Source organism: Scomber scombrus, chromosome 6 (assembly GCF_963691925.1).
Source record: "Scomber scombrus chromosome 6, fScoSco1.1, whole genome shotgun sequence".
Taxonomy (NCBI): domain Eukaryota; kingdom Metazoa; phylum Chordata; class Actinopteri; order Scombriformes; family Scombridae; genus Scomber; species Scomber scombrus.
This window is the reverse complement of record NC_084975.1, coordinates 21,794,961-21,819,439: the sequence shown is the minus strand read 5'-3', so window position 1 is coordinate 21,819,439 and position 24,479 is coordinate 21,794,961. Positions and strand designations below refer to the sequence as shown.

Sequence of the window (24,479 nt, the reverse complement as noted above, 5' to 3'; positions counted from 1 at the left end):
ACTTACAGACTATTACATTTTGCACTAATAAGAAGGCTGTTAGAACTGTTAATGAGTGTACTGTTTATAATGTCTTTAGTTGTGTGATTGCTGGAAGCAAAAAGCTGACAAAAAATTTCAACATGTCTCATTCTCTCAGTTTTAATTCTCTAAACACACATCATTAACCTTAATTAACCTTTAAATGTTGCCAAAAGCTTTCTATTTCTCTATAAATGTAAGTATATTTCCCAATGGATATAGTTTTTGAGATCTAAACCTTAACTGATAGAGAGTGCACTGTCTGCAATACAAGCTGCAGGCTCTCAGTCTCCTCACGAAACACATTCTCTCCCTTCAAACATTGGGTGTTCAAAGTTTACTTCCTCATGCTCAGCAAGTTATGCTGCCACTAATAATGAACAAATCTCTGAACTAGAAAACTTCAGTTTTGGGCTTACCAATTTCTTATTTAAAAAAAAAAAAAAAAGTGACTTTGTGCTCCGTGTTTCAGGGATCTCTGACAGCTCTGTGGTTAAACCCTACTCATGCTCAGCTTCTCTTCAATCCCTGCTCCAATTCACACGTTTCAGGGATAGACTGGATGTGTGAAAGGGGCTTTAGATTACAAGGTTGTGAGCTCAGCTCAGGGCAGTGGTCCCACCAGCACTGGTCTGACTCATGCTTTAAGTAATAGCACTCACACTTTCTGCCTCAAAGCAACAACAGAGCCCTACAATTGACTCCAATTTCTATTTTGGCTTTCAAACTCTTGAGCACAAGCACACATGTGACACTTTTAACCTATGACTTCTCTGTCATTTTTAACCACATTTCAACCTATTGTTTGTGAGTTTTGTGTATTCTTTGGGATGTTCCTTGGCAGGGCTCTCTGCAATTACTCTGCAATTTTAAACTCTATATATGAAAACTATCATACTCATTGTTTTATCTTATTTTATGAAAGTTCTGGCTTAACTCTTTTATATTTTAAACAGTAGGTAATAGATCCTGCCTGCAGCCAACTTTAATCTTTAAATGTGATTAATATGCTTATTTCGTACTGACACACACACACATGCTTAGTGGGTCTCCTGTCTTTATCACCTTGTCTCAGCCTTTTTTCCCACTTGTAAATGCTGCCAACAACGCCAATTATGTTGTAGAAACTATATCTATACCATGTCTATCTCATGCCAAAGATGACAATTCACAGCCTTTTGATTTATTACTTTCAGTGTTTTAACAAGTATGAAAAATACATTTGAGTTCATTACAAGTACTTCTAGTTTTATACATTTAGATACTTTTGTGCGACAACCACTTGCTTCATGTTACCAGTTAGTGCCCCCGGGTACGCTTTAAGTATTGTCAGCAAGTAGTACTGCAGGTGGGCTTCCAATGTTGAGTCACTAATGATACACACATCTTGGGTTTAGAGGATTTTTAGATCAATTATTCTTGATATGCTTTTAGTGCACGATCATGCTACTCCAGCCCCCTTCATATTATAAAAATATCAGATTTACAAACCTCAGTTATTGTGCCATTTTGTGCCGTTGTTTTATTCATATTATTGTTTTATTCATTATCCATCAATATACAAACTAAATTTAATTAGAATAACATTTATGTTTGGGAAAGATTTAGAGAATATTGCCTTATGTATGTTGAATTTACAACAGTATAAGATTCATTGTGTAACAAAAAGCTTTATTATTGCATTCTAAGTAAAATTATTCCCATGCAATTTGTTTAGATTGATTAGCAGTCTTCAATGATGGCATCCATTTGGGTCTACTAACCTATGTCTCACCCACTTGCTTCTGTTGCTTTGGTGCAAATGAGGAAAAATGGGCCTATACAAATTGTATGCTTGAATATTTTCATTTTTTTGTGATACTAAATCATTATTTTGAGATAGTTTATCTTTATTTTGAGATAGTTTATCATTATTTTGAGATAGTTTATCATTATTTTGAGATGCTAAGTCATTATTTTGAGAACGTATCTCATTATTTTGAGATAGTTTCTCTTTATTTTGAGATAGTTTATCTTTATTTTGAGATAGTTTATCATTATTTTGAGATGCTAAGTCATTATTTTGAGAAAGTATCTCATTATTTTGAGATAGTTTCTCTTTATTTTCAGATACTAAGTCATTATTTTGAGATAAGTCATTATTCTGAGATATTAATTCATTATTTTGAGATAGTGACTTGCTTTTTTTCATCACATTGGCAGAAATGGGCTTCCACATATCATAACACTTGGGTAAAGAGTTTGTCATCACATTTCTAAGCATCTGCGTGGTGCTCTATTTGTTCATATCTAAATCCCGTAGGTGGGTGGGGACACATTTTTAATATTGAGTTCTATCTCCGCCTACCCGGGCACATAACTGCGTACTCTGGTGAATATAAGAAGATGATCCTCTGCCAAAGTTAACGGTGGGGAGAAATGTCTCGACCAATCAACAAACTCCATTTAAGGGGCCAAATGATAAACAACCAATCGCAGAGCACATGATGATCACGTGATCATTGTTTTTCTGTTGACTAACGTCAGGCCATTCTGGACATCAAGTGTCAGGTCGGACCGTAAGCGCCACTATACGTCCTTATATTTCATGTTAACATTAACGTGGAGAGACGACTTAATGAAATGATTCAAAGGTTCCTGGTTTTGAATCGAGGACATAAACAGACTGGTACGGCTTATTATGTTTTGTGTGTTTATATAAATGTTAGCAAGTTAGCTAGCTGCGGTATAGTCTGTGTAAGCGCTGCTAGCTGATGTTGAAATATGTTTTTCTGAGAAGTTTGTTTTCCTCTGTTAGGATCAGTAACGATACGAGCTTCATTGTAGAGAAAAGTTAGCCATACGTATTCATGCATGTGTCATTTCATCATTTTCTTTCTGTCTTTCTTTTACACATCACTTTTTTGTTTTTCGTCACTAGGTTAATGAAAGGGGAGAGCATAGACCTCATGTTCCTGTGGACGGAATAAACTCATAAGAATGAGTCATAGATGGGCTCCAAATACTTTGGTGAAAGTGGGCAGAGCATTTCCTTTGTGGCAAACTCATGCTTGCAAGCCTGCAGCATTACCACTTCACTTCTCTGGTACCTCTCACTGCAGGATTCATGTACAACAACCTCACTGCTACAAGGTTGGCTATCTCAGCTGGAAGCACATTCACCACACCAAGAGCAGGAGTCGTAAGGGATGGATCTGTAGAGCGTACCAGCATAGACACAGACTTGGACTTCACACCAGCACCCTGTATTTGAACACTTCAGCCTCACGTTGGTCTGCTGGTCTAAGCCAACATATGTCACGAGTCAGGAACACCCTGGACACAGTTTCTAAAGCCGTGAGTGGGTCACATACTGAACTTCTTTCCAAAATTGCTAGACTCAAACCTAATGCTTTCAAGGCTGCAAATAAGGTTGAGACGAGTGTTGAATCAACACCAAAAGCTGAAGAGATTACACCTACTCCCGTTTCCACTACTGCTGCCTCTCCTTCTGCATCTACTACACCCAAACCGGTAATAAACTCATCCTCTGCCAGTCCCCCTATTCCACCGCCTGCTGCTACATTTGATCCAACTGCCACTACCTCCACAAATTCTACCCAAGCAACCATCACTGACACAGTTTTGGCTTTGCAAGAAGTTAAGCAGAAAAGGCTGAGGCGTGTTGCTCCTGCAATCAAAATTTGTAGTGTCAGGAAGCCAGAGGAGCTTAAACCATCATCAAGTGATACGGAAAGGAAGAGCACGCCTTCCAAACAAACTGCAGCACTTTTCCATCCCAGCACATTTTCAGTCAACCTGGATGAAACTTACAACTACCTGGCTCATCACATTAATTCATACTTTAGCAGCAGTACAAAGACTCAGGACAAGAAAGTGGACAATATTGACATTTCGTCTGCATCCTCTCAGGGTCAACAAACTAGTGACCTCGTGCCGCTGTCTGATAAACCAAACTCTGCTGCTCCAGTTGCCCCAGCTCCCCTTAAAAAGGGTTTAGGACATTACCTGTCCTACTCAGCTCCTACTGTGCAGGCCTTTTTAGGGAGCTACATCACCCCCCTGGTCCCTAAGTTCAGGACAGGAGAGTCCAAGAGTGCTACTGTGGAGGAGAAGAAGCTTGAGGACGAACCGGCAAAACAGGTTGAGGCCACAATCAGTAAGGAGCAGAAAGCGGCAGAGGAGAAAGCCAAGAAGCTTTTACTCCAAAGGGAAAAGGTAAGTCTACAAAAATGCAATATTTAATTTAGGAATTTGCCATATGTTGGAAGAACAGAATCACATTATGAATATATTTTAGTAAACAGCCAAAAAAATGATCCAACCATTACTTTACAGTTAAATAGTCTATTCGTGACTTTGTTTTGTTGATGCCAACCTTGTTTGATATGATCTCTGTCTGTGTTAGAGCAAAACACAATGCCCACATCAGATAGTTCAGAGTATCTGGTATGTTTTGGCAGGGTGCCCACTGACCACACATTGACCGGAGCTCTTGTTACTTAATATGTCTAATGGTAAAGGGCTGACATGCTGCCTGAGTTCTGGGAATCCATTTTCAAAAATAACTCCCTTATGGAGTTTGAGGTCCACAGAAGTTGTGTGCTGTATATACAGGCGTTTATGTTGTGGATATGTAAACCTGCCCCACATCCAGTTTATGACAGGGCTGGATAGAGCAAACTAATAATATGTAAATAAGCAGATAGCAGAAATATAGACATTAGTTATGTCTATAGGTCAGACAAGACTTTTGTACCAAGTACTGTTGGTAATATTTTGTAATAATAATTGAATTGGAGTTTGCATGCTACAGTATATTTAGGCTGAATTTCAGAACATTTACTAATTTGTTATTACAACCCAATTTATTTTTTGATGGTAGTTAAATAAATGCATGGATTGCAGTAACAAATCTGTATTAACAATAGCTGTCACTGAAATATTATCTACACACATTTGTCTTTCCAAAAAGTATTTGACTTTGTTAAAAAGTAGTCATTTTGCAAATAAAACAAATATCTTTTGACAACAACATCAGGTGCGTCCCTGTGTTTTAGTTTAATGCTTTATTAGACACATTACTTCTTGTATTTGTCTAGCGGACATTTATAAATGTTTTTCACAGATTGCTAAATGAACTGAACCCCAGTTTAGAGGGGAACACAACAAGTAATGACAATAATAAAATGGCAATATTCAGAACTTTTTGTGTGATATTGTTTATGAAAATTATTCATAGGGGGCCATACACAGTTTAGACCTAGGTTGCACATTTTTGGTGTGTTTGTCCCTCAGATCATTGCCAGAGTTAGTGTGGACAATCGAACTCGGGCTTTGGTGCAGGCTCTTCACAGGGCATCAGATGTAAGGGTCTATATCAGCAGGGTTGAAGACCTCAGCTACCACCTCCTGGAGTTTCCAGAGACCCGTGGTGTTGCAGTCAAGGTGAGTAATCTGAACAGGCGAGCACTTTTTTTTACAAATAATTTTTCCCCCCCAGAATTCTAACATCCTGATCAGCAAAGTGTCTGATATTGAACAGTATCAGCATGTTTTTTTACGCATATATTATCATGTTAAATCTGGCATGAATTGTTAAACAGTTAAATTTTACCTGCATGGGAGCTCCTATGGTGTGCAGACTTTTCTTTTTACTCTCCTTGTAGTTGTTTTTTGGTCCAGCACCCATCCCTAACTGGGTAGCGGATGTGCATATTGTTTTGTTTATTATTGTTAAACAGTTGTACCATGTAAATATGTAGATAATGGCCTTCTGCTTGCGTTTGGGGATTTTTCCATGCCAGGCAAAATGTCAGTTTGTCAGCTGTGACAACAGGTTTGTGCTGCTCTATGTTTAATGTCAGAGCTCGGCATCACATGCAGACTGCATAGCATGTATTCATGTCAGAGTGTTATCTGTGGTGGCGTCAGGACCCCATTTAGTACTAACCTATTTCCAACCAAGGCCACTTTTATAAGTGTAAGGAAGGTGTATGTTCGCATAACTTCTCCTCTGTTCAATCACTCAGTTTACACTGTTACAGTTTCATATATTTCATTAATGTGTCACCTCTGTCTGTTGTCTATATTGATTTGTCATGTTGTTATAACCAAAGGTTTAAAGGTGTATTCAGACTGAAAACATCTCAGTGCTGCGATCATACAAATACTCTCTCCCTGTTCATTTTAATGACAAAGAGTGCATTCAATTGCCATAGTAAAGTTCATTGTGATTAAATTATCATCTACAAAATGGCAAGATTTGTTAATAGCCAGCCAGTTTGAGTGAAACAGTGAGCCAGACCTCTCATTCAGGAATCATTGATTGATTGTGTCCTTGTTTGTATGACTGCATGCTGAAAGACAACAAGCAGCAGACTAGTAGGGATGCAGTATCACTGACAGTGACGACAAATACAGTGATAGAGTGTGAAGACGAACAGCATGTGAAATGTATTATTTTCAGACTGAGAAATGCCAGTAATACAGTGTGCAAAGAAATCTGCCTCCAACTGTGTTTCTCATTTTCTATTTATGACCACCACTATATGTTTATGTGTTCCTCAGGAGAAGGTTATCTCTTGCCTACTACGCCTGAAACAGGCCAATGACCCGGGCTTGAGGGCAGCAGTTAGAGAAAGCCTCGCTCTGGTGGGCTACCAAAAACCAGTTAAAGGCCAGGGCATACGGATCCTGTCTATAGATGGAGGAGGGTTAAGGTACAGCTCTGATTTTTTTTTCTTTTCATTATTGTTAGGTATGATTCACTGATATATATATATATATATAAAAAAACAGCATATACTATAGCCAAAGCCATGTCAAAATGTTTTTAAACACAATTTAAAGCTAAAATGTGAATCCTCTATTACCAGTGTCATCAGTTACAAAGATAATGCTTTGTATTCTATTAGCCTTTGTTAATAAATATTTAATCAATCAACCGTAAGTCTTTGTAGCTAGTTTATAGGCTTTGCTTGTCATCTTATCAAACTGTGGCCCTTTGTGTTTGTGCTTGACTTTGTACTTTCAGGGGACTTCTTGCCCTCCAGACATTACGCAAGCTGGAAGCCCTGACCGGCAAACCCATTTACAAGCTATTTGATTATATTTGTGGTGTCAGCACAGGTGTGTTGTCCTCCTGCCCTATTTTTGGATGTGTATGCATGCATGTGGATTACCAGAGCTGCCTGGACTGACAGCAGTGATCACACACTGACCCATTTGTTGCTCTGCTGTTGTTCTGACCTCAATATTTCCAATACTGCTCTAATGTCAATCCTGCTGATATGCAGTCAAGCCAGACCAGAATCATTTAAAATGGTCCAGATTCTTAAACTATTCCGAAAATTATATTAATGATATTGATTTGATTATACCTCGGGAATTGAAAGGTTGACACTTTGAATAATCTTTTCAGTATGCAAAATCACCACAAGGGGGTACTGTGCACCATGTACAACCTGTCCTCTCCATATGCCGCTTTGATGTTTACATTTCACAGCAGATTGAGAAACTGCATTTTATTTGCACGGCACATAGCATTTAATCACCACCAGAAGTTTGTTTGTCCCCGGCTCATATCAACTCTCTCACTCTTAATTCTCCACCAATTTGAGATACTTCATTTTCAGATTTAATGAAAGTTGTCAGGCCTATATTGAATGATGTTCACACATTTAAAAACCCATCTGGGCCACATCTGGCCTTTTTGATTGCTCACATTATTCAGGTACACCCCATCTCTGCTCTCATTGCACTGTTGTGCCTTGTTAATCCAGTCAGGAATCATTAATCATAAAGAGGACAGTTGTTATAATGTTGAGAAGTATTTGACTGTAGTGTATGAGAATCACACGCACTTCCTATGGATGGATCAGCCAAGGATAATTATACTCTTAACAGATAATCCCTCAGGCAATTAGCAACCCATCAACTCTGTCGCTATGTGTTAGAGCACAGCCAGCCTTGAGAGTAACAGAACAGCTAGCTGTGTTAAATGTTTGTTTCTGTGTTACCAATTTGGATGACCTCATTTTCTTTCCCGGGGGAGACTGAAACTCTTAAACTGGTACATCCTGCTCTCAAAAGTATGTTTGTGTATAAATAGTAAATCACACTGTCGAAGCCCCTGTGCCAAAAAGCGTAGCTGAAATGAACAAGATTCTTCCAGTTAGTCAGTTTAGTGTTGCCAAGTTGTTTTTTCACATGTGTATAATGGTTTATCAGTACCTCTTAGGTCCCTTCACCCTTTTTAAATGTTAATATTGTTTTTTTTCTCTAGGTGCTATCCTAGCATTCATGCTGGGCATATTCCAAATCCCACTGAATGAGTGTGATGATCTTTACCGGAAGTTGGGCTCCGATGTTTTCAAGCAGAACGTGATTGTTGGCACTGTGAAGATGGGCTGGAACCATGCTTTCTATGACAGTGAAGCATGGGAGAACATCCTCAAGTCAGTTCCACTGTTATTGTTAGTGGCAGAGGGGACATGTACCTAGATCAGCTGGAGTCATGTTAAATGCCATAATGGGGACATGGTAGAACAGTTCAATAGCCATAATGTCCTTATTTGTGATACTGGCAGCCATTATTCTTACATTATTGTCACGAAAGTATGAAAGTAGGAAAAATAATTGTGGATAATGGATTAGGAAGTCTATTAAAGTTAATATTTTTGTTTGATTTAGTATATTTATGCAAATATGATGGATGACCTCACTAAAGCAAATTTCATGTTTCACACAATGTATAGTCGTAAGATAATTTAAATAACATGAGTGGAAAGCAGTTTCGACTGACAAGAAAATTAGGAAAAACACTATATAAACAAACACAAGTAGTATGGTCCTTTTTAGATTTATTCTGCTCACAAATGGGTTTCAGGTAATAACTGATATGCAGTGTAGCTTTTGTGAAAAAAACCCTGTAAGAAGTCATACTATTCAAAATTCACAAAATAAAATATAACATCATCCTATCTTCCTCTCCACAGAGAGAAAATGGGCTCACACCTCCTCGTGGAGACTGTGAGAAACCCTGAATGCCCCAAGGTGAGTATTAAAAGACTGACTCACTCTTCCTGCTTGTTCTTATCCAGCGCTGACCACTGAGCCATCACCCAATCCCGCTTACTGTTATATTACTCAGGAAGCTCCCATTTCTGTCTCAGTCTTACATACCATCGCAAGACAAGTGGAAGAAAAAATGCACTCTAAAGCCAGATAAGACTGTGTGGATCAAAAAGTATAATAATTTTATATGCCAGCAGACTCACCTGAGCCTCAGGGAGCAGACATGATATTAATTTGATCTGTCAGAACATTGTTCCAGATATTATGCTACTGAATTTGTTTGTTCAGACTGAATTTGAGTTTGTAGGTGATACTATACTTGGCACACACACAGCTTATTGACTGCATATTCTGTTCATGGCTTTATTTAAATGTTGACTTTTATAACCAGCCTATTTTAGTTAGGTTGTAAAATGCTGCCTCATACTGGCTGACAGTCAAGCTGTATATCATTTCCTCTACCTGTAGGTGGCAGCAGTGAGCACCATTGTGAACAGGGGCACCCCTTTGAAGGCTTATGTGTTCAGGAACTACAACCTGCTGCCCGGGGTGCGCCCTCACTACCTGGGGGGCTGCCAGCATCAGCTCTGGCAGGCCATCCGTGCCAGCTCAGCAGCCCCTGGGTACTTCCAGGAGTTCACCTTAGGGAATGATCTCCACCAGGTCAGTCCCATTCACAACAGTAGCAGAGAAGGGTGTCACGGGCCATGAGGAGCTTAATTATTGATTCATGCAATTTATCTTCAAAATATCTCTTGTCAGTATTTTTTACGGAGGAGGTTAAGTTGTTTCGAGGCATGACAGTGGATTTACATTCCTCATTTAGATTTTAAGCCTTAGCTGATGCTTTTATGAAGGATGATTGTTATGAGCGCAATTGTTACATAAGCTTTAACTCCTCACCACTCACCACCACTGTAGACGAAGAGGACGTGTCAGAGTTACAGAACATATTTAATACTGAATTTTGTCTTTGAGGCTTCGTTGGCAGATGTCAGAGCTGATGGGTCGGGGTTTTTTTTAAACAAAAATTGGTATATTAGTAAAACTCAAACCAAGACATGTCTTCCATTACAATTCAAACACACATTTTGGGGTCAGTGTAACAACCCATCTGGTGGCAAAAGTTTTTTTTGTTGCTTGTAACGTCATTGAACCATTTTATCAGTGAAGAAGCAATGTTTTTCCAAACTTCATATTTGAATTCCTCAATTTAAGAGTGATCCAACAAATATAGCTCCATCAGTCCTTGCCAAATCCATTGTTTTGTGCCATTTTAAATGTAATTTTCTTTTTAAATCGATGGATATTGATATTCAACACACTTTTGAAACTCAACTCTACAGTTCAGATGCAGTTTTGATGTCACAAAATCTTGGACATGAGCTGTATATCTGCATTGCTTTGCCTGATAATATCAAACCTGCTCAGTAAGTAGTCAAGTTTCTTAACTAGTTGTGTGTATATTTACAGTACAGGTCTTGTTGGGCTCAACTCGAGTCAAAGGTGATGTCACTTGTTGACCTGTAACTCTTGAACCACCTCATCTATCAGCAAACTATTTCTTGTGTCAACACGAGCCCAGTTAAAGTTTGGTCAGTTTCAGTCAATTAACTTACTAATTTCAATTAGCTAAACATAATATTTCTCCTCAAAAGCTCTTCCATTCTACAACCTGTAATTATTTCTATTCAATTTGAATAATCTGAATGGTTTGGCTATGATGTGTAAATGAAGTTGGTGGCAAAGAGGTGGAAGCATCAGGCAATATAGCTGTGCCAATTATTATAATCATAATTTGTGAGTGCACAGACAAGACCTCAGGGGTATCTGTGTGCACTGTGTGATGCTTAAAGACTTTTTCATTTCAGCTACAATAGCTGCTTGATAGTTCATGTTTACTGTTTCTGTGAAGGTTTATTTTATACTCAGGCTCTCTTCCAGCATCATCCAGCCACACATTCACACTGTATATTTACACACCGAGTGACAACGTAACTGCATTCCCCTGCTACAGTAATACAGCTTATTGTTGGTTCAGCTGGGTTTAAATTCTTTATAGTCAATGTTGACAGCAGAGAGTCTCAAGGATTTTGAAAAGCCTAATGAGAAAAATCCTCTGCAAAGCAAGCAGGAGGGAGGAACTCCATTTCCTTCCTGTCAGTGTTTATTTCTAGTCAATTTCATTCTGACAGGGGAGTGATTGGTAAAGTTGCAGTGAGACATACTTAAATCCATCTCCATTAAACAGGTATGCAGTAGCCATCAGTAACATATCAAACCTCCAGTCCACTCTACCATTTTACTGATCAATATGTATGGCTACACGTTGCCTTTACCTTTTAAGTAAGAGCTTAGTCAGAGAGCATGTCATTATGTTTTACTCCTGTTTCAGTATTTGGTTAATGTAGTCTGTTTTTGACCTATCACATCAAAATGTCGATATCTACTTCAATTGACATTCAAACCACACATGTAATGTACAGATTCTGACAAAACTCACTATACTCGCAGCATGGCACACATAAGCACGTGAATGAGCATGTGTTTACATCAAAGGCAATATCCTCAGTCGGCACGCTCCCACACTCTTAATTGGTAGCTGTGTTTGTTGTGTAGGTGAATGGGGAAGTGCAGGGGGGGAGAATGAAAGAGACTGGTTGATGAAAAACCCCACCTGTGGTGGGAGATTTCCCCAGTCTGCCATATTCCAGGTCTCACTCTACTGTGAGAAGCATAAATTATCCCGATGAAGTGCTTCCCTAATCACACGCAACTGTTTGACTGCTACGTCTGCCTCGTTAGAACGAAAAGACAATCTAATTATGGAACCGCTACTCCAAACTGTTAGTTAGCCGACAGCAGGAAACCTCATACTGTGAGAATATGAGATGCCATCAGTAGTTTATATATATAACACATTTGATGCGAAATCAGCATTCATGACCTTGTTTTTTGCCATACTCTCATCTTCTTTTCAGGATAATAAATCTTAAGGGAATATTTTCAGAATGTGTTTTGGGACCTTGACGTATTTGCTCAGTTGTTCCTCTTTTTATCCCCATTATCTTTGGGATTGTTTTTACCTGTATTCACCATAACTGAAGATAAACTAGCTTTAGTTTTGCTTTATTTTAAGCTTCATTCACTCAATTCAATTCCCAATGACAGACATGTGAACATCAGAACAGTAATATCAGGCTTTTCATAGTAGCACAAAAGTGGCAAGGAGGCAGACTTCTGCCTCTGTTGGCTGCAGCTCAAAAACATTAATCATCTGGATTTATGAATTCAAATCTTCAATGAGAAACATTTTGCAATCTTATTAAAGCCAAGGAAAACAATCTGTAGGAATATGAAAGAGTAAGGTAATAGAAGAATTGAATTTAATGTTATGAAAAGCTTACAGAATCAACAATTGTGTTTTTATGAGTAAATTTAGTCTATAAAAGATTAATTATAAAGTTATGCTCATATTAAAATAAGCTGATATTAGGTTTATCTTCAGTTTTTGATGACAAAGAAAACATTAATTTGCTAATACAAATTTAAACTATTGTTAAAATACCTGTTATGATTTATTTAAAACATGCTTCGATTGTGTAATTCTCCATTTTATTATCCAGTTTCACATGCTTTTCAGCCACTTTAATTGTCCATCTGAATGTTTGGCCACCTCCATAATGCCACCCAGCCTGATGACATTATTTACTGGCTACTTGCGCCACTAAAACCAAGATGCTGTCTGTGTGATGTCGTCAGGATTCCCTAGAGAGAGAGCCTGCTCACTGTTTTCCATGAACGCCCACAGAGTTTTCCAGTTAATTCAAGCCCCAAACAATCACTCTTTTGTACGATGAGTGCAAGAGAGATGCCACACCATGTGCTAAACAAATGCTGGAATTTTTAAGCAGCGTTTCCAGAAACTTATGATTGTTTGTAGATGTTTCTCATATTCTGGAGGCTGGAATAGAAATCTTGTGGTGCCAGAACTCACACTGGGTACTTGGGGAAATTGTGACTTGGAGGAAGACCTTTTGAAACTGAGCAGCCATGGCATTATCAAAGCCTCACACTTGCTACCACAGCCATGGAGAGGATGTTTTAGTGAGAGGGAACAAGGTGAAAAGAGCCAAAAAATAGAAGAGATGCAGGGAGGGAGGACATGCATGTTCCACATTAAAGCTTTCTCAGTTATCTCTGCGCTAAAGAACACAGAAGTAGACGACTTCAGACATTTCACAATGGCTGCCAGAGCATGCGTGGAATGGCGAAGAGGGCCCAATTTTTTCCGCCTAGTTGCCATGGTGTCTCCTGAGGTGATGGGGAGGAATGGGAGCATGTTTTGTGCCCACCTCTGCCAGCATTTGATGAGAGGCTTGGGATTACTGGGCCACCAACCCCAGTACGAGCTCCTGAGAGCCTCAACATGGCACCATGCTCAGCAGAGAGACTTCACACAGCCAGAAACGGAGTAGGTCACATCAGCACTCCCATACTTTTTGTCACTAATGAAAGAGAGAGAGTGAGTCATTAAAACATGGCAGCTTTGGGTCAGACTGTTTGAATTATGTGAGAAGTAGCAGAGGCTATCCAGTAATTCAGTGCCTTTTCAAAAATGGAGCTTAAGAAATTGTAACCTTTTGGATCAGCTTTCTCTTTTCCCTTTTTTCTTTTTCTTCGTAAAGGCCACTGTAGTTGAAGTTATTGGTCATAAATTACACACTCAGCACCGCAGTGCCACTCAGATGAAGCACAGAGGAGAGAGGTGGTGGTTTCAAGGAAGGGACAAGAAAGGATAAGTCTGAGCTTTTAGCTACTTCCTCATCCCAGCTAGCTCCTCCTGTGTTAAACCCTGAGAGCTCAGCCTGGGGGCTGTTCGGAGGATGGAGCTCAGACTTTTGAGCCTGTGGCAGACATCTTCCTCACCCCAGACAGACGCAGGATCTTTGTCCCTTGAGTGTAAACGCACACAGATTCTCTCATTGTCACATTACTTCTGCTTCCTCTACTGACTGCTCTTTTTGTTCTGTTGTACACATATGTTTTCACATAGGCACACACACTTGATTGCACTGGCACACTTGTTTGGGGATTAGGCCTGTCCACTGATTACATTGACTGACTGCTGTGTGAAAACCTTCTCGACTTTTCCACTGTCTCTAACCCCCTTGTCTTCTCACAGCAGTGCCTAACTGACTGCACAGCACACTGCAGCGCTTCCAGATGAGATTTCATAGAATAAGTCACAGCTTTAAGCCATGCATTACAATGTATTGATATGCAAGTCTTTGTTCAGTCACATCTCCTTTGCACAGCAGGGAAATTAGCTGTAAATTGCCCAACACATGATTGACAGCAAAATTATGCTTCAGAATATGAAGTCGTCAAATATGTACATAAAGCCTCAAGGGAATATGGACCAAGCAAATATGAGAAAAGGGGTTCTGTACCCATTTATATTATTGCAAGAATTGTCACAGTTTAATCTCAGTGGTTACAGTCAGCAGGGATGATTGATTTTTGCAATACCGGCTGTACATGTGTGGTCATGTATTCACCGGAATGTGTGGGAAAAGGTAATTGTGCACAGTAGATCTCAATTGCTCTCTCTGCCTGAGGCAAAGTTGGCACTCACACAGATGTGTCCATCCTCCATTGACAGCCTGGGAAGATGACTTGAACCTCAATGTGACCTCTGGGGCCTATAAAGCAAAAAAGAAAAGAGGAGAACTGAGCGACGTAATCACATAATATGGCGTGAAGACCTCTGACTTGACCTAGCCAGCATTTAGGAGTGGCACTCACCACAGTAGCATTTTTGTCATTCCCATCCTTGCTAATGACGGTGGTGGCTGTTATGTGGTTTAGATGCTATCTAGGCAATTGATTCAATTCAGTGAGCAAGTTTATTTATCTGATGTGTAAACATCATGGATTGATTTTGCAAAATATTCAGAGTATACAAGATAGTGCACAAGTTTTATTTTTTTATTTTATAGCAGCCTAATTATCTACTAATTGATTGACCATCTAGGGAAAACAGTCTGGTTATTGTGACAGGCATAGTCAGATGTCCATGACTTATGTAATGTTTCCTAATTAGTCTTTTGAGGGCAGGGAGCCTCATTGGCAGAGCCACATAATAAATCATGAGAGCTCAGTGCCCTTCAGTCCAGCCTTGTCAAAGAAGCCACAGAAAGAATTGTAATGACTACAGCTGCTCATTGGAGCTGTGATGTGACTGCTACACCAGATGTACGTCGAAGGCTCACATCATTTAGATTTAAGCAAGCACCCTGCTCTCTTATGTGTTGTGGCCGCTCATAATGACCCTTTCACAAGACGGCATTGAAGCTTACCCGTAGGTTAGAGAAGCAGAGAGATACAGAGGCACACAGGATGAAGTTTTCTGTCCTAGCTAATGGGAGACGACATACACTGGGGCGTGAAATGACTTTTACTGATCCTGACGATAGCACCTCTCTCCTATTCAAATCAGCACTCCCCCTCTAAGACAGCTTAAACTGGCACAATGAAGATAAGCTTCTAAAAGTTAATGACAGCCGGGAAATTTCAAACAGCAATGCAAGGGACTTATAAATTGTGCATGTCTTCTTTTTGTTTATTTATTATGGCTCATATCATCTGAATAGTTTCATTTGAGAATACGCTATGAGAACAAATTCTTTTTAAAGCCAGATTTCACTTTAATTGGCCGTCTGAAGATGTGAAACATGCTTCTAAAGGTGTAAGAGGCCTAATTAGTTGCACATTTGCTTTATTCAAGCTACAGGAAAAAGAAGAGCTGATTTCAGGACCAGCCATTAGTCCCTAAAGGGCATAGACAAGGCCAGAGGAGCTATGATCCTCTCGAGTATCAACAAACACGCCCCACCGGTCGTTGTCAGAGGAAATCATTAAGCCATTCAGGAAGGCAGAATTCAAACTTGCTATTATAAAACTCCAAACTCTCTCTTTTTAAACATCCATCAGATGGTCACAGCTGACAGGATTGTACCCTTTAAGGACATTTATCTGTTGCCACATGGCCCTTTTTCACAATGAGGTTGGGACATTGTAAGTACGAGCAGCATTACAGCTCTAAATCCTTATAAATGGAAATGACCTTTGCCTCGCATCATGCTGTTAGTTTGACAGACAGCTTGAGTTTGGCCGTTCTGTGTGCAAAGCTCATTTGCAGTTTCTCCTAAGTAGATCATTGTTTCAAACTTTCTCCTCGTCCAAATATGCCCTGGCCTCAAGAAACCCTTGTTTGAGAATGTGGACGTGGGCCAAGTATAGATGCATCACCCAACAGTGGCTTTAAAGTGACACCGCCAGCATCTGCCAACCTGCCCTCACTGTAGGTTGAGCCTGGTACCTTCAAGGAGACTTGTTTGTTCCTGACAGCTGTGGAAGAAGCTGACAGATGCAACTCTTCTTCTAAATAATTGCTTCTTCGAAAAGTTATGAGCACCACACACAAAGAAAACCCACCAGCCTTTCAGTGGCAACACAAAGCTTTTTCACTGCCAGAGACAAACTTTCTTTTAAAGGCCTTGACTATGTTCACTAGCTCTGAATTGCTCAAGCAGGTGCGCTGAAATGGAGACAAGTTATAGCATTCAACTCCAAGCTCACAAGAGCATTGTGCAGTTGGCTTCTAATGTTACGTGCCTTGGCTCTGAGTGCAAGGACGGCCACTGTGCCTATGAAACTCGCCCCCAGCTATCGGCACAAAGAACCCATAACTGGACCCATACTGCCATAATTGCCACTGAGTTCAGAAAATGGACTCACTCACAGTTGTGTGAGTGATAACAAAACTGCTTAGTTGTTTTGTTTCCAGCTGGGTTCATCTGGTGCTCACTGCCGCGCAAGTCCCTCTAAGTCTCCATTAGGACCAACTCCAATCTGGGCACTTTCTCCCTTTTCTGTGATTCATTTTTTGGTCTGCCAGACACCCCTCCTGATGCATAATGGCGCATTTTGGACAAACGGCTACCTCAGCAGTTCCTCCGTGCTATGTGGCAGAGAAAAACCCTCTTTGTGTGACTTCCATCTTGGCTAGTGAGATGGGTGCTCCCTGAGACTTTGGCTTTCATAGGAAATTCCCAGTTAATAACTATAAGGTTTTAAATGATTCATATTGTACAATGTCAGATGATTTCTTTGAGATCACAGGCTTCTATCAGGCATTGTGACTCAGAGGGATTAGAGATATTTGCCTTTGGTATTTTTTTTCCATTTTCCATTTCCATCGGAAGAATTGCTCTTTGGTTGTTGTTGTCAGTCCAACACTTTGAAATTTTGAACAAATACTTATGGTCCCCAAAGGATGAATCCTAATGACTTTGGCGATAACCTGAGTCCCTCTTGTGCCACAATGAGGTTGACATTTTTGTTATTTAGTAAAATGGCTCGACAACTATTTCATGGATTCACATTTGATTCAGATATTGATGGTGCCCAGAGGATAAATCCCAACAACTTTGGTGATGTCTGAATTTTCCTCTAGCATCATCAGCAAGTTAAAGTTTTCAACTATTCAATGAAACACATATGTCAACATCTAGTAGATAGTTATATATATCTTATCTGTGTGTTTATCTGTCTCTGTGTGTATCTTAACGTATCCTCTATTATACTTTAGTTTATGATCAAATGCCTACAAAATGTATGATGTTCCCGTCAGCCTCGGCTGTACTTTGTGTCTAGTGCTCATTAGTCAATGTTTGCATGCTCACAAACAAAACAGTGAAATATGGTAAACACGGTAAACATTATGCCTGCAAAACATAAGCACATTAGTTTCACTGAGGATATTGGCATGCTGATGGTAGCATTTAGCTAAATACAGCCTCAGAGCTGCAAGTGTGTCTGCAGACTTTCAGTCTTGTTAAACTATTATCTAATGCTGATTTATTTCAATTTAGATACCTGTTTTGCTGAGTTTTATGCCATTTCACAATGTTACTCATAGTTTTGAAAAAGGGTGACTGTATTAAAAGCAACAACAAGTCATTCACAAAGCACCTGCAATCATTGGAGCTATTGCTTTCTGCAGTTTACCCTGTCTAACTACAATAACCAATTACCTTAGCACTTTTTTTTCTTGGTCCTAAGATAGATGATTGATGAATTTCTCAGTCCCCCTCCCCAGATGATAAGCAGACCTTTGCTTTGGAAGGCAGCCCTCATATTCCCCATCACACTGTGTGCTCTCACAGATTTGTACAGAATTGATGTTAGGCTGTGACACTGCTGGAGTGTGCTTGAAAGATAGGATGTTCCCACCCCCTTCCCCCCTGAGGCTCAGTGTGTATGAATCCATATGACACGTACCCACATTATTATATGCATTGACTCTAAGCAGGCATGAGCTTTCGATCAAACGTGCACATACACTACAGTCCCATAAACAGGCGTTCTTCCCCCTAGTGTGTCCCAAGACACTTGGGACCCTGAGGCTCCCACCCCCCAGCCTGGCCTCTTTAATGAGGACTGGCCCCTGTGTGTTTGATCCTGCTGCCAGCCCGCAGCCCCGCGGCCCCTCAGCCTCATGCCTATTCAACAATCCCCACAGCCTCTCCAGTTACTCCCCCATTGCCTTGGGTACACTATGGATCCAAAGGAAAGCACTCCTGGGTAGTTTTTTTGATATCAAAGCCAGTGTGACTGAAACTGTGAGGAAAGAGAGAAAAGGGAAAAAAACAACAATTTAGCTCTGTGCTCTGTAGACTTACAGGCAGCTCTGGAACTTTTTTTTGTTTCGTCAGATGTTCTTCAAAAATGTCATGTATTGACTGTTAAAGTCCATGAGAGGTTTCAGGGTTTCAAATGCCAATTAATTGGTTTCGCTGACTGTGTTCTTGGCAGAAAACAAGACTTAAAGCCTGTAAATGGCCTGAATAACATGACACTTCTTCTGTTTTGTGCATAGGATGGAGGTCTGCTGATTAACAACCCCACAGCGCTGGCTATCCATGAGTGTAAGTGTTTGTGGCCCAACACACCTCTGGAGTGTGTGGTCTCACTCGGTACGGGCCGCTACGAAACTCCTGGCAAGAACAGCACCTACACGAGCCTCAAAACCAAACTCACCAATGTCATCAGCAGTGCTACAGACACTGAGGGTAAGTGATGGTCATAGCAGTCTCTTAAAGGTAACTTGTGTGATTTAGAGATGAATCTTCATTGTTTTGCTCAATTTTATATATGAATAAATATTACTTGTATGCCCTTTTATTAGAAAGAACAGGAAATGAGGGTTGAGAAAAGATGGGGAATGAAATGCAATAAAGGCCCTCTGTCAAACCAGGAATGTTGTAGCATCTTAACCCCTAAACCATGCGGGTGACCCAGTTGTATTTTCTTTTCTTGTTTTTACGCAATGTGCTTTTTTTTTTAAAGATTGTTTTTGGCATAGACGCCTTTATTTAACAGTAAAGAGACAGGAAATTACAAGAGAGAGAGGGGGGTGTGACATGCAGAAAGGTCCGCCGGCCAGGACTCGAACCAGGGTCCACTGTGTATATATCATGCACTCTTAACCACTCGACCACCTGCGTGCCCTAAAAAATCTGCAATGTTATTTTGTGTGTCAAAGACAGAAAAAATCATGACGTCGCGTGTGAAACACAGACAAGCTGCATCAACAAAGAAAAGCAAAAGTTGATAGTCACCAGTATGACAGGCACATACAGGTTAGGGATAGATGGATAACTGGTGACCAGCTGGAATTGTTTGCAGATTTGATTGTTGATTTGGTTATGGTTATGTTATTGTTCTATTCCTGAAGACTAAATTGTTGCTTACTGTAATGAAAATGCTCAAAGAATTGGATGTATTGTGCTCCCTGTTTATTTCCGAGTGAAGGAATTGGGTTTTGATGTCAACCGTGTGGAAAATACTGCACTGCAGGTTGACTTTGGTGTGGATGAATCCCATTGTGGCAGTCTGTCGTAGCAACCTCTTCCATCTTCTTATCACCTCTGGACATTGGGCACCTCTGCTGTGCCTAATTTTGGCTCAGTCCCCTCCTTGTTGCTGCAGTTGTGGTGCAGCGTGTGACCTAGATGCTACTCTGCACTTGTTCCTCCTGTATTTGGGATTAAACTCCCCCCAGCTCTTTAGTAGGCTTTGTTATTTAGAAACCGCAGATTAGCAAGAGTCTTTATCACAGATTTTCTCTTTTTCGAAAGCTTCCCTCCTGTCCTAGCATTCACAAACCTCCTACTTTGTCGTAGGTGTATCAATAGAGCTCCATTTGTTTCTGCGGACAGAGAAGGCTGATCTAAGGGGGGTTTAACTGTAGATACATCAAAACTCGTTATGGACATGGCTTGTTACTCAATTACAAATTTACTCAGTTGTGTTTTGCAGGCTGCAGATTAAATTTCCCTTTCGGTCATTGTGAGACCAGTTCTACATCCTTCTACAACCCTAACCTTAACCCTAACCCTAACCCACCTTAAGAAAGGAAAGCAACAGCAGAGGTTTGGATTTTGCAAATGTTGATATGTCACAGTAGCCACCTACAGGCAAGGAAAGTAAAAGCTGTTGTAATACAGTTTTCAGGTTTACATCTTGTGTTGTCGCCGTGGAACACACTACTATTTGATGTTATTACTACTGAACAACCAGTGAAACACGTTATAGGTTTTCTACAGTCGGTAGCATTGGGCAACAACCTGTCATGTAAATCAAAACCTGTGTTACCAGGTGTCTAAAAATGATGGTCTTTATATTGGACTTCAAACCATCTGTACAATTTTCAACCAATAATTAAAATAATCAGTTTCAAAATTCTTTGATTCTGAACCAGCCTCATAATTCACGTTAATTAAAGTATGTCAATAATGTATTTTGTCCCTGGGTCTGATATAAGTGACACAGACAGCTGTGAACTCACAACCTCCATAGCCACAACATCTTTGTGACTGATTTCACAACATTTGCTTTGTTTGGTTAATTGCAAATATTGTTTTGTATGGTTTATGGTATGGATGCTATAGATCAACCTATTAATGCCTAATGCTGGCTCGTATTCAGAGCCCGTTGCACTCATAGATGTATTGTTAACCGCAACACAGTCTTTTGGCTCAGATTCATACATGTTGCAAACTTCTCTGTATTTGAATGAATGAAATACAATCATTCTGTAGTCTTAATATTTATTTGGCAATGCTGATCAAAACAAGGAAAAATAATTGGGAAGGTAATTTATCTGGTCAAGTGCGTGAACTGATTTTTTTCCCCCTTAGAAACTATCTAGTAAAGATCGTGGACTCAAATCTGTGATATGATCATTTTGTACAGCTGCAGACAATGGATGAAAGACTGTTTGATTATTTTTTAATTACATCCCAAAACGCACATGGTAATGCATTTCTAACATTTAGTGTTCTGCTGCTAAGTCTGGCAGCTGATAGGAGCAGAAACACGCAGTCTGTGATTGAACACAGTAAATGATGAAAACAGCATAAATTATTGTACAATAGGGGAACATATTTAATCTCTAGAATTAACCACCCGTGTTATCTATTGAATGATTTATCTTATCTCAGGATTTTTGTAGCTTTACTTATCTTTCATTAACTCATTAGTGTATAACTTTTCAAACTGTGTCGTTTTAATACAGTACTTTGACTGGTTATTAAAATAAATTAGTATCTTCAATTCCAGCTAACCTTCAGATAAATAACTTTTTGGAGGGATTTTACTTCAGGGCCTCAGAGGCAGCTATTGTTTTAATAAAATCCATGTTTGGACTGAACTGCTGAACTGCTGTGGGAAGGCCGGCTGTGTGGGAAATTTGTTGTCACCTTTTTGGATCCTTAGGGCATATTTACCCTGTTATTGTAACCCATTGCTTGTTTGTATGCATTTGTATTTTGTTGATTTTAAATGTCTCAGACAGACCAGGCAGATCAGTTCACTTGGTATTACCTCACACTTTCAGCCCCAAGCGCTCGTTCAGTAACACATGTAGTCCTGTCATAATGCTGACAGACAGCTTTGGCATTCCCCACTCCTAACACAATATTTGAATGTTTATATATATCGGGGCAATTACTAAGTTAATTGTGTGTTTATGCTTTTTGTTCTGTACATAAAATGTCATGTTTGTTTCATGTGTGGTCTCACTCTCACCTCCCTTCCTTTCTCCCACGCCTTTCCCCTCCAGAGGTTCACGCCATGCTTGACGCCTTTCTCCCTCCCGACGCTTATTTCCGCTTCAACCCCCACTTGAGTGAAGACATCTCCATGGACGAGAACCGGCACGAGAAGCTCAACCTGCTGCAGACTGAGGGCATGCGCTACCTCGAGAGGAACGAGGAGAAACTGAATAAGGTTGCTCGCATCCTCACCCGAGAGAAAAGCTCCGTCCAGAGGATGGCAGAGTGGGTCAAGCTCAAGGCTGACATGTATAACGGTGTGTCCTTTTACTCCTCCAAACTCTAGATCCAACACAAACCACCTTTACCTCACATGGACACTCCTGTTATTCTAAATTGTCAAGAATATCATGCTACCATGATTAGTGTGTCAATAGTTGATTATTAGACCTGTAGCTCTGAAGAACATTGTGTAAATGTACAGGTAGGTAATGCTTCCAGCATGCCAAGTACTATCATCCTCCTCATTCAGACTTAACATTTTGTAGTGATTTTGGTGTCAATGTGTTACAGTTTTTGGCAGTGGAAATGCATTGTGGTTGGTAGCACTTGATTCAACACTGTTGCGTTCAAAGAAGATGTGTCATGATGTGCTAACACTGTTAGCTTTCCTAGCAAATGTATCTTATACACCTAAAGGAATAGAAAGTCTGGAAGCAGGTGGAAGTGTGAAAAAGCATGTATAAATAAAATGTTGAACTGTTACTTTTAAAAAGCAGAATACTGTAAAAGTTCGACAGTAGCCAGTAACGGTTTCTCACGACTGTTTTTACCAAGTGAGCACTTTTTAACCATTTGCTTTCCTTTTTAAAGATCTGTTATAGCAAACAATAGGCTTTATCTCATAAACCTGTGTTTATATGTTCACAGAAAAATTAGTAGATGGGATCCGTGTCATTATCAAAATGTAGCATTTGTTAAGCTAAGCTGCCAACATGTAACACTATAAAAGAATGTTAAAAAAAAAAAAATCTTTCAATTGTTTTAAAGGTCTAATCATGGTTAATTTGAGCACCTGATGCAAGTGACATTGCTTACTGTAGTTGTAATCACTACAATTTGCACATTTAGCAGTGCAGCCACTGATCAACTACAAAATACAGAAGTCAAGCCCACTTGCACCGTTACAGTATTGTATACGTTGTGTGTAAATGCATGATATATTTAAGATTTCACACAAAGACAAAGTCCAGATCTAATGAAAACTACTAAGAAGTTTAAATTTCAAAGATTTACTCCAATATCTCTATCTAATATACATATAATGATAAATTCTAATGATTACATATGTAAAGCAGATATATATATAAACACAATTTAACTAGTATCCAAATGCAAAGTTACATTTCTTTTTCATAAGGATGTAACTTGCATATTATTTTAGCCTCAACGTATTTTATTTTCATTTGTTTCAAAAGCCCTTTTTTATTATCATTGTCCTTGATTGTTTGGTTTTATGGACTCCCTAAAGGCTATGCACATTTTCTGCTCGGTCTTCAGTGTGACCTCTTTCCCTTTGATGCCTCTTCTCAAAAAACCTCTTTCCCCCTTTTACCTTAAAGTGCTGTGTTTCACTCCCCGCTCTGCTGTACAATAATGTCTGTTGAAATCATGCGGGTTTTTAGTTAAATGACTAGTTTAAAACTGATTGCTGCTCATTGATTTGTCATGGTTGAAAATGGTTGTCATGTGTTTAAGCTAAAAAATGCTAAAAAATGCACTCGTTTTCATGCCTAACCTGGTCAAGTACTGTATAACTGATGTATCAGTCACTCCCAAAGGACCAGAGGTAAGATGGACACATATATTACCCAGATTAATATAATTCCACTGTTCTCCTGTTGGTCCTGTGTAAAGACTGTATGTAATTAAAGCCCGTCACAGAGCTTCGCTGCATCTCGCCTCCTAATTATATGAAGATTAGCTGATTGTGATCAGAGGAAAGCTGCTGCTTCATTCATAGCTTGTGACTCATCTCAGGAAGAAGAGACATGTGGATATTAGGTTGGTAACTTGTATACAACTGCTTAATTATCCCAACATAGATCTGCACTGATATACATCTTCACCTTTTGCTACTCAATTTCCAAGGTGCTTTGGTTTATTAGCAGAAAATTCTGATTTCTATCACTACTATTACAGTTACATTCTATGCCTAGCCCCTATGAGTGTATATTTGTGTGTGTAAAGTCAGCT

At 39.7% G+C, this 24,479-nt stretch overlaps 1 protein-coding gene across 1 annotated transcript; it reads left to right on the top strand.

Moving 5' to 3' along the window:
- Positions 1-2,552: 2,552 nt before the first annotated feature.
- On the top strand, positions 2,553-24,159 carry LOC133982115 (calcium-independent phospholipase A2-gamma-like). The gene is made up of 10 exons (XM_062421036.1): positions 2,553-2,689; positions 2,942-4,239; positions 5,320-5,469; positions 6,592-6,743; positions 7,058-7,152; positions 8,309-8,480; positions 9,021-9,078; positions 9,568-9,762; positions 19,046-19,238; positions 22,292-24,159. Exons 2-10 carry the CDS (start codon positions 3,001-3,003, stop codon positions 22,567-22,569), a joined length of 2,532 nt encoding a protein of 843 aa, XP_062277020.1. The 5' UTR covers positions 2,553-2,689; positions 2,942-3,000; the 3' UTR covers positions 22,570-24,159.
- The last annotated feature ends 320 nt before the right edge of the window (positions 24,160-24,479 follow it).

Excerpts from the sequence above, each read along its gene's own strand:
- LOC133982115 (XM_062421036.1), top strand. The coding sequence starts at position 3,001 with ATGAGTCATAGATGGGCTCCAAATACTTTGGTGAAAGTGGGCAGAGCA. Across the intron at positions 6,744-7,057 it reads ATAGATGGAGGAGGGTTAAG|GGGACTTCTTGCCCTCCAGA; the intron begins GTACAGCTCTGA and ends TTGTACTTTCAG. Across the intron at positions 7,153-8,308 it reads TATTTGTGGTGTCAGCACAG|GTGCTATCCTAGCATTCATG; the intron begins GTGTGTTGTCCT and ends TTTTTTCTCTAG.